At 36.9% G+C, this 10,608-nt stretch overlaps 1 protein-coding gene across 1 annotated transcript; it reads left to right on the forward strand.

The window, feature by feature from the left end:
• Positions 1 to 7,527: 7,527 nt before the first annotated feature.
• Positions 7,528 to 8,683, forward strand: LOC122925639 (nodal homolog 3-A-like). The gene is made up of 2 exons (XM_044276986.1): positions 7,528 to 7,771; positions 8,022 to 8,683. The coding sequence occupies exons 1-2, from the start codon at positions 7,528 to 7,530 to the stop codon at positions 8,681 to 8,683; spliced, it is 906 nt and encodes a 301-aa protein (XP_044132921.1).
• The last annotated feature ends 1,925 nt before the right edge of the window (positions 8,684 to 10,608 follow it).

A 10,608-nucleotide genomic window follows, 5' to 3' on the forward strand; every position in this document is an offset into this window, starting at 1 on the left:
ACAAGTGATAATTATATCAATAAAATCTTATTGAACCATAAAATAAATTATAAAAAAATGGATTCCCTAATTTATGATGGTTGTTAATAGATAATATATAGTGTTATTCGATGGAAGCTGTGGATAGACTGGTCTAGCCACGTGCCCCTCTCCACTGACGGGACGGGAGCCCGGTACAATCGGTAGAACTTCCAATATTAGGACATTGGGGCAGATGTTGTTATATCATCAGGAATAAATCACTTGCAGTCCTGTTGCTGCACTTTTTGGAAACATTTTGATAGAATTGCCAACCCTTTTAAAGGGTGTGACTTAGGAAATCAAAGCTTCCAATTTCAAAAATGGATCCCAACTTCTTGTAGCCAGCCCTTTAGGGTTTGCAGGTCTCTGCTACATGTTGAGGAGGAAGCATGCAGAAATCTCCACAGAACATGTAAAGAATGTTTTTTTGATTCTGCATTTACTAAGTACAACCTAAATATAATGTTCTGTCTTTTGTGGGTGCACAAGCTCAGCAACCACAGAACTATTAGGAACACTTGACCACCAGGAAAATGTTGTAACCCTATCATGACCACCAAAAAACTTGCATCAACCATTTTCATTTGGATATCAACCAGACAATGCCAAGGAAACTTTTGGCAGTTAATCCCTTCACTACCCTAGACCACCACATTACTACTAACCAGTTAAAATGGTTTTCCAGTTAGATGAAGTTATCCTCTATCCACAGGATAGGGGATATCTATTAGATCTGTGGGGGTCTTACCGCTGGGACACCCAATATTAAGAGCATGCGGGCCTGTACACCCAAAATAAATGCATCGGCAGGTCAAACATGAACACTGCCGCTCCATTCACCTCTATGGTACCTCTATCTGTTTTCTTCAGATCCCATGGAGCATGATGCTATCACATCCTACTCCTCAAGTGATGTCACTTTGTCCACAAGTGCTTGTTCATACTAAGCACAGGATACCTTCCCGTTGCTCCATGTGATGAAGTTGCATCAGGGGCCAATTGGCCATAGACCCTACAGGGATATTTCCTGGTGGGACGATGCCCAGTGGCCACCTGAGCTCTCCTGATGGCCGCAGGACAGATACATAATGATTTGATGCTCAATGGCCGCAGTTGCCCTCCTGAACTGAACTGTATTACCATCCTCAGGACAATGATACAGTTGAATACTTTGGAGAGGGCAGCAGTATTTTGTGCTGCACTATGGTAGTGCAGGCCATGTTTACTTATGTTGGCCCTGTTTACTTATGTTGCCCCGTCTTCAATCAATTTAGTCCTGCCAACAACATTGGGCCACTTTAAGGTTTTTTCCAGGGCCACTTTAAGTTCCCAGTCCGCCCCTGAGTAGCATAGTTAGGCAATGACGCTACATCACAAAAAAATCACAGAAAAAAAGGTAATAATGCACAAAATAGATGCAAGCATTCTATATGGACCAAGCCCTTATATTTTGATCAAAACACATCTGTGCCCACCTATCTCCGCCAAGGTAATCTCAGGTCAGGCGGGTCCTACACTAAACCTACCTAAGCCATTGGGCTTCTATGTTCAGGAGCGCAGACGCCGCACATATGGTGTGCTGCTCCTAGTCACCTCCATGTGCATCAAGCAACCAATGGGAGGAGGAGAAAGCACAGCCATATGTACCACCTAATCAAGGCGCTCTATGAGATGGGAAGGGCAAAAGTGCAGAGGAATGCTACCCAAGATAAAATAGGAGCGCATTCACACTTGAAGGTGCCACTCCCTCAAGCATATACTACATAATAAACTAAATATCACAGAAAAAACTAATAATGACGCTACATTCACCATGAACAGGGTCTGTGAGGACAAAGGTAATTGTCAAGCTCCAAATAAGTTACTCTGTTGGACAGTATTGGACATAGATATCTGGCACCTACATTCACAGATCACCCCTCAAACAAAGTTTTTGCGAAATGCGTCAGATGCAGTGAGTCACCTAGTGGTGGACATCATTTGTATGGCAGTGCAAGGTCATACCATGTTTAGAAGATCTGTTCTCCTGTATCAATTTTAAAATCACAAACAGGAACAGATCCCAGCACAATGGGGCAGATTCACTAATCCTGTAGATGGCGTAACCTTGGAGCGGCGGTCTTGACCTGCAGCAGATTTATCACAGGGGCTCAGGCTGGATGATACATGTGGAGCAGGGACAGGCACTTCACTCTGACTCTGTACCGGCTATTGGTTGGCTTACTTTGAAATATAATTTTATGCCAGAATTTTGGTGCAAAATGTTACATCTTTAGGCCACAACCCTCCCACTGCACGCCACCCCTTTTTAGTGATGCACCAAATTGCATTAATAAGCACCACTTTCATACAGATTCTAGGCACAGTGAATCTAGGTCAGTGTTTTTCTTCTGTCTAAGGCTACATGCACACGACCGTTCCATTTTTTGCGGTCCGCAAACCGCAGATCCGCAAAAAATGGAAGCCGCCCGTGTGCCTTCCGCAATTTGCCGAACGGAACGGGGGGCCCATTGTAGAAATGGCTATTCTTGTCTTCAAAACGGACAAGAATAGGACAGGCTATATTTTTTTTGTGGGGCCACGGAACGGAGCCACGGATGCGGACAGCACACAGAGTGCTGTCCGCATCTTTTGCGGCCCCATTGAAGTTAATGGGTCCCCGAAAAACGGTTGTGTGCATGAGGCCTAAGGCTACTTTCACACTAGCGTTTTTTGCGGATCCGTCATGGATCTGCAAAAACGCTTCCGTTACAATAATACAACTGCATGCATCCGTCATGAACGTATCCGGTTGTATTATGTACGAGGTCATCCATGTGCTGTCCGCATCCGTGCAGCCACTCTACGAATTATAGCACATGTCCTATCTTGTCCGTTTTGCAGAAAAGAATAGGCATTTTTAGAATGGGGCCCACGGAAAAAAGTGCAGACGGATCACATCCGTATTTTATGGATCTGCGATTTGCAGACCGCAAAATGGATACAGTCGTGTCAGTACACCCTTATGCTGGGGTCCAGTCCTACTTTTGATTTTAAAAAAATAACAGAAAAGCAGATCATTCACATTTGGTGTGAAACCAGCCTTATTTAGTCACTGTGAGGGCTCATGCACATGAACATATTTTCTTTCTGTGTCCGTTCCTTTTTTTTTTTTTCTTGTTACCATATGCGGAACAATTAATTTCAATGGGTCCTCAAAAAAAAAGGAAGTTACTCCGTGTGCATTCTGTTTCCGCAAAAAAATAGAACATGTCCTATTAATGTCCGCAATACGGACAAGGACAAGACTGTTCTATTAGGGGCCGGCTGATCCATCCAAAATACGGAATGCACACGGACGACATCCATTAAAAAAAAAAGCTAATATTCAAGGTGAATGAGCTTTTTGAATGCACCTTTAGCTAAATCCTGAAGAAACGGCCCTGGAAATAAAATCAATAGATATTTCAACAGACTACTCAAGAGAAATGGAGACACATGATATGTCTGTTGAGTGATGGGAACAGCGGAGCGTCGGCCATGTGGCCATTTCCATAACTTCAACTAAGAAGCGCCAGTGCTTACTGGGTTTATTCCCATCTCAGCCATTAAGGTCCGAGATAGAACAACCCCTTTAATTTTCTTTTCTACAAATGGTAAAACAGACAGGAAAAAGACAAGGATTTTGATGGATGGCTAAATTTCTTTTAGCAGTCAATGCCAGACAGTTGCTACCAAGGCAAGTAATATAATTGGGTGCATCAAACCCAACCTTGCACATGAAAAGAACAGTTCATGCATATTAATCACTAGTCCAAACCACATATGGAGTACTGTGTGCAAAATACTCCTGAATAGATTAGACATGATGTAATTAGTAGCTACAAACATATGAAAGGTCAGTACAGAGACTGATCATCATAGGAGATTCATTACTGTAAGACTGTGGGACTTTCTGCCAGAGGAGGTTGTAATTTGTGTTTAAAAGGAAATATTTGCCTTTGTAGATTATGGTAGATAGTTATTGATTGAGTCTGCCATGTTTCGAGTCCGACGTTGATCCAGAAGATTGTTTTTGCCTCCCTCTGGTTCCACAGCAGGAGAACAGGTTTAATTAGATATATGGGATGTCAAAAGAATCTACTGCTTACAAAAACTAGAAGGAAAACTCGTTTCATAGCTAGAAGTCTACAGATCTAGATCCAAAATTTGGACCTCACCTCCCAACCATACTTCTAATCAGTCCAATTTCAAAGCACTAAGCTATCTAACCAGAAACCTACAGCCATTTCTGACTCCTCTAACCAGAAGCATATCAAAAGTCCTCATATTTATATACTTCACAGACTTAGAAGACCTAAAACACATTAGTATATGAAAGAGAAGGTTAAAAGAAAAGAGGACAACTTGTGGTTTTAAGACCAAAAAGAACATATTACAAAATAAGTAATGTCACACTTATGACCAAGGGTTGGTGAGACCCAATAGGCAGAGGCTCTGTTACAATAAAGGGCTCCAAAGGTCCAACAGAATGCAACACCACTTGAAGTTCAATTTGGTATCAATTGTTAGTTACTAAGGTCTGTTTCTTGTGGGATGATTACCAAGTAACCTAGCAGACCTTACCGGTGAGATGTGTCTACAATGAAGATTATCATCAAAGGTGGATGTGGACATGTTCTGTATAGATGGAGGGTAGAAGTCAGAACCATTCCATCTGGAAGGCCTAAGGAATCCCAGTCAAACACTGCAGACTTTTTGCATTATTATTATTATTATTAAAGTGCTATTCATTCCATAGCGCTGTACATATGAGAAGGGGTGCACATACATAATACAGACAATAAGCAAGGACAAGGCAAGTTACAGACTGGTACAGAAGGAGAGAGGGCCCGGCCCGCGAGGGCTTACAGTCTATAAATCCCTACTTATAGCAACTTGAACTGATTTATTAAATACAAAACGTCACAATAACAATAATAAGGAATACAAGACAGATATGAGATCAATAGATATATAGATAGATAGACAGATATGAGATAGATAGATAGATAGATAGATAGATAGATAGATAGATAGATAGATGGATAGATATGAGATAGATAATAGATAGATAGATATATAGATAGATGACAGACAGACAGATAAATATGAGATGATAGATAGATAATAGATAGGTAGGTAGATAGATAGATGGACAGATATGAAATAAATAGATAGATATGAAATAGATATATAGATAGATAAATGACAGATGATGGTAGATATATAGATACTGTAGATAGATAGGCAGATAGATAAATATGAGATAGGTAGATTGACAGACAGATAAATATAAGATTATAGATAGATAGACGGACAGACAGATATGAACTGAATAGATAGAGAGATATGAAATTGATATAGATGGATAGATATGAGATAGATAGATAGACAGATAAATATGAGATGATAGATAGATAGATAGATAGATAGATAGATAGATAGATAATCGGTAGGTAGATAGATATAAGAGCAATAGATAGATAGAAGACAGACAGATAAATATGAGATAATAGATAGATAGGTAGGTAGATAGATAGATGGACGGATATGAAATGAATAGATAGATATGAAATAGATATATAGATGATAGATAAATGACAGATGATGATGGGTATATAGATACTGTAGACAGATACATACATAGATATGAGTTATTTAGATAGATAGATATGAGATAGATGGACAGATAGATAGATAGATAGATATGAGATAGATAGATAGATAGACAGATCGATAGATAGATAGATAGATAGATAGATATGAGATAGATAGATAGATAGATAGATAGATAGATAGATAGACAGATAGATAGATATGAGATAGATAGATAGACAGATCGATAGATAGATAGATAGATAGATAGCTAGATATGAGATAGATAATAGAAAGATAGATATATAGATAGATGACAGACAGACAGATAAATATGAGATGATAGATAGATAATAGATAGGTAGGTAGATAGATAGATGGACAGATATGAAATAAATAGATAGATATGAAATAGATATATAGATAGATAAATGACAGATGATGGTAGATATATAGATACTGTAGATAGATAGGCAGATAGATAAATATGAGATAGGTAGATTGACAGACAGATAAATATAAGATTATAGATAGATAGACGGACAGACAGATATGAACTGAATAGATAGAGAGATATGAAATTGATATAGATGGATAGATATGAGATAGATAGATAGACAGATAAATATGAGATGATAGATAGATAGATAGATAATCGGTAGGTAGATAGATATAAGAGCAATAGATAGATAGATAGATAGATAGAAGACAGACAGATAAATATGAGATAATAGATAGATAGGTAGGTAGATAGATAGATGGACGGATATGAAATGAATAGATAGATATGAAATAGATATATAGATGATAGATAAATGACAGATGATGATGGGTATATAGATACTGTAGACAGATACATACATAGATATGAGTTATTTAGATAGATAGATGGACAGATAGATAGATAGATAGATAGATAGATAGATAGATAGATATGAGATAGATAGATAGATAGATATGAGATAGATAGATAGATAGATAGACAGATAGATAGATATGAGATAGATAGATAGATAGACAGATCGATAGATAGATAGATAGATAGATAGATAGATAATAGATAGATATGAGATAGCTAGATATGAGATAGATAGATAGATAGATATGAGATAGATAGATAGATATGAGATAGCTAGATATGAGATAGATAGATAGATAGATAGATAGATAGATAGATAGATAGATAGATATAAGATAGATAGATATTAGATAGATAGATATGAGATGGATGGATAGATAGATAGATAGATAGATAGATAGATAGATGGATAAATATAGATATTTGAATAGATAGATAGACAGATAGATAGATATATAATAGATAGATAGATAGATATGAGATAGATAGATAGATAGATAGATAGATAGATATGAGATGGATAGATAGATAGATAGATAGATAAATATAGATATTTGAATAGATAGATATATAATAGATAATAGATAGATAGACAGATAGATAGATAGATAGATAGATAGATAGATATGAGATAGATAGATAAATATAGATATTTGATAGATGGATATGAGATATATAAAGATATATAAATAGACAGATGGATAGATACATTTTGTACAGATGTTCATTCATTACACCCAGAAACCAAAAATAATCAAAGCTTCCCAATCTTCCTGTAACAGAAACCAGTTGTGTAGCTAGACACCAATCATTGCACTTCCAGTCTAATTAGCATGATAATCGTTAAAATGATTGATCTCAATTCATTAAGCTTTTGATGTGTGGGTCCAAAAGCTTCAAGGACTCATATTTATGAAGGGGCCATGCAAACGTTCTAGCTCTGTATATAAAGTCAAGGATTGCTGAAGATTGTATTTGTCTTCCTAGACCAGTTCAGCAATCAGAAGCTAACCTGAGCTAAACTGACCAAGATGTCTTCTTCTAAGAAGGCTCTGCAGATCATCTTATACTGGATGCTCATCTCCTTGATATCAGGGAGACATTTTAATCCACCAAAAACTCTTCCAAGACCCGGCAACCGTCTCCAGCGAGTTAAGATACCTTTATTCATGATTAATCTTTATCAAAACCTCATTAGAAATAAGAAGGACAATCACAGGCCAGAGAATCAGATCTTGGATGGATCAGATACCGTCCAGAGTCTTGCAGCAAAGAGTGAGTACCATAGTGTAACTTTGCCCTGTATCTTCTGACTGTTTGTTGGTATACTTTGTTATTCTTTCTACCTTTGCTTCATTTCATAATTAATGATATAAGTGATTTATTATACTTAACTATAGATTTGCGGTTTAGGTTGTCATAGTAACTGGGTAGAGATTGTGCTCTAATTATTTTTGGGGAAAATATAACATTGTAGATACAGTAAATTAACTTTTCAACTTATTTTAACTTCTTTCCTTTTCAGAGTTCACTGTGGAAAATAATCGGTTGTCCTTAACTTTTGACCTTTCTTCAATCTCCAAAAATGATGAGCTAAGAATGGTTGAACTCCAGGTTCATCTTCCACCTTTTACAAAATCCAGCAATGTTACAGCGGACATCTACCACACCAACAGAGGTGAAAACAAACTTTTCTTAGGAACAGTTATGAAAAATATTACCAATGAACCGAATTCTTCCTGGACGACCTTCAATGTCACTAAGATGATAGAGCAGAGTCTGTGGGTACATAAACTGACCAACCATGAGGAAGGTGATATGCAGTCTGTAGACATGTCTGAGCTCGAGCACTCAAGAAAGATAAACAAGCGAGATGTTCCTCTCCATGAAGTCGACAAAGACCTAGCGATCATCGTGTTCTATACTAAGCATAAGCCATCTTCTGAATCTGAAGCTCCCAGCCTCATCCACAAACTGGCGGTCAACACTATGAAGTTGGTTGCATTTCGTAGAAACAAAAGAACCAGAAGTGAAACTCAACAAAGCACTCCAAGCAACAGCTATCCCAATGCAGCGGAAGAGCACAGACCTTCACACAAAACCATGGACAGAGAGGAAGACTACAAGGAGATTTTCCCAAAGTATAAAAGGCATTCTAGTCTGAGGGGACCTGTTCTGCTCTACTAAAGGAAACCTCAAGCTAAAAGGTAAACATGGTTGTACTCAACCACATACACTTAAAATCTATTTTTATTGATATACACTTTCTTAAACGTCCTACCTCATTTATCTATATCTCAAGATATCTATCTAAATCTCATATCTATCTATCTCATATCTATCTGTTCATCTTTCTCCTATCTATCTATATCTCATATCTATCTATCTATCTATCTATCTATCTATCTATCTATCTCTCATATCTATCTATCTATCTAATATATATCTGTTCATCTTTCTATCTATATCTCATATCTATCTAGTATCTATCTGTTCATCTTTCTTCTATCTATCTATCAACCTATCTCTCATATCTATCTATCTATCTATCTATCTATCTATCTATCTAATATCTATCTGTTCATCTTTCTATCTATATCTCATATCTATCTATCTATCTATCTATCTATCTACCTATCTAATATATATATATCTGTTCATCTTTCTTCTATCTATCAATCTATCTCTCATATCTATATATTTATTTATCTATCTCTTCTATCTATCTATCTATCTATCTATCTATCTATCTAATGTCTATCTATCTATATTCTATCTATCTATCTCTTATCTATCTATCTATCTATCTATCTATCTATCTATCTATCTATCTATCATCTATCTATTCATCTTCTATCTATCTATCTATCTATCTATCTATCTCCTATCTATCTATCTATCTATCTATCTATCTATCTATCTATCTATCTATCTCATATCTGTATATCTATCTACATCCTATCTACTTATATCTATATATCATTAAATATTTTTGCTGTCACATTTTATCATTACGTATTTTCAAGCTTTGTTAAACATTTTTAAAAGAATTGTTACGTATTTTGATATTTTAAATTTTTGCGTATTATGCTGTGAAAATACTTGTACTCACATGTATCACTGTTTTGTTTCAGGATTGAAGTGATCAGATAAAATGATACATTCATCGAAAATCAAGACTGTGCTGTAAGCACGAAGACATAAAAAAAGTTTTTTTATGCTTAAATTATTTTATTTTGTTTAGTTTCTTATTTATAGCAGATGAAATGCGTAGATTTTTGGGTAGACAATCAAGACCATACTGTAAGCCACCACGAAGACAGGAAAAAGTGTTTTCTTGCTTGAATTATTTTATTTCGTTTAGTTTCTTATTTATAGCAGATGACATGCGTAGATTTTTGGGTAGACAATCAAGCCTGTGCTGTAAGCCACTACAAAGGCAGGAAAAAAGTGTTTTCATGCTTGAATTATTTCATTGTATTTTGTGTAGTTTCTTATTTATAGCAGATGACATGGGTAGATTTTTAATTTATAGCTTGACCACAAATATAAAAATGCCAGTGGATAGTTTCTCATGTTGAGATTTGATAGATTTGGGTGCATTCTCTTAATGCAATGTATAGATTTATAAAACATTCTAAACATGCAATAAACACATGGCTAAACGATATACTTTTGTGCTTCTTTTTGTGTGATTGGGTTGTTGAGAGGCGGTAGAGGTTGAGTCTATCATCCACCTGTAATGGGGTTGTGGTAACGTTTTAATAACCCTCTTGGTGTGGACAGTGACATACCAGGTAGTAAAACAATGCCTGATTTTAGATCCAACTTTCCCTTAAAGGGGTTGTGCAGGGGTTTATATTGATGACCTATCCTCAGCATGGGTCATCAATATCCGATCGGGGGTGGTCCAAGTCCCACCACCCCTGTGGATCGGCTGTATGAAGAGGAGATGGCCCTCATAGGGGACCTGTTTCCTCTCCAAGATTACACTGTGGGTCACCTCGCTTGTGGCGGTGTGGTCGCTTGTGGCGGTGGTGCAGTGTAATTGTAATGCTCGTCCCAGTGCAGTGAATGGGACAAGCCTTATAATTAAATCGCTGAGACGACGC

This window comes from Bufo gargarizans, chromosome 2 (genome assembly GCF_014858855.1).
Source record: "Bufo gargarizans isolate SCDJY-AF-19 chromosome 2, ASM1485885v1, whole genome shotgun sequence".
In the NCBI taxonomy this organism is placed as follows: domain Eukaryota; kingdom Metazoa; phylum Chordata; class Amphibia; order Anura; family Bufonidae; genus Bufo; species Bufo gargarizans.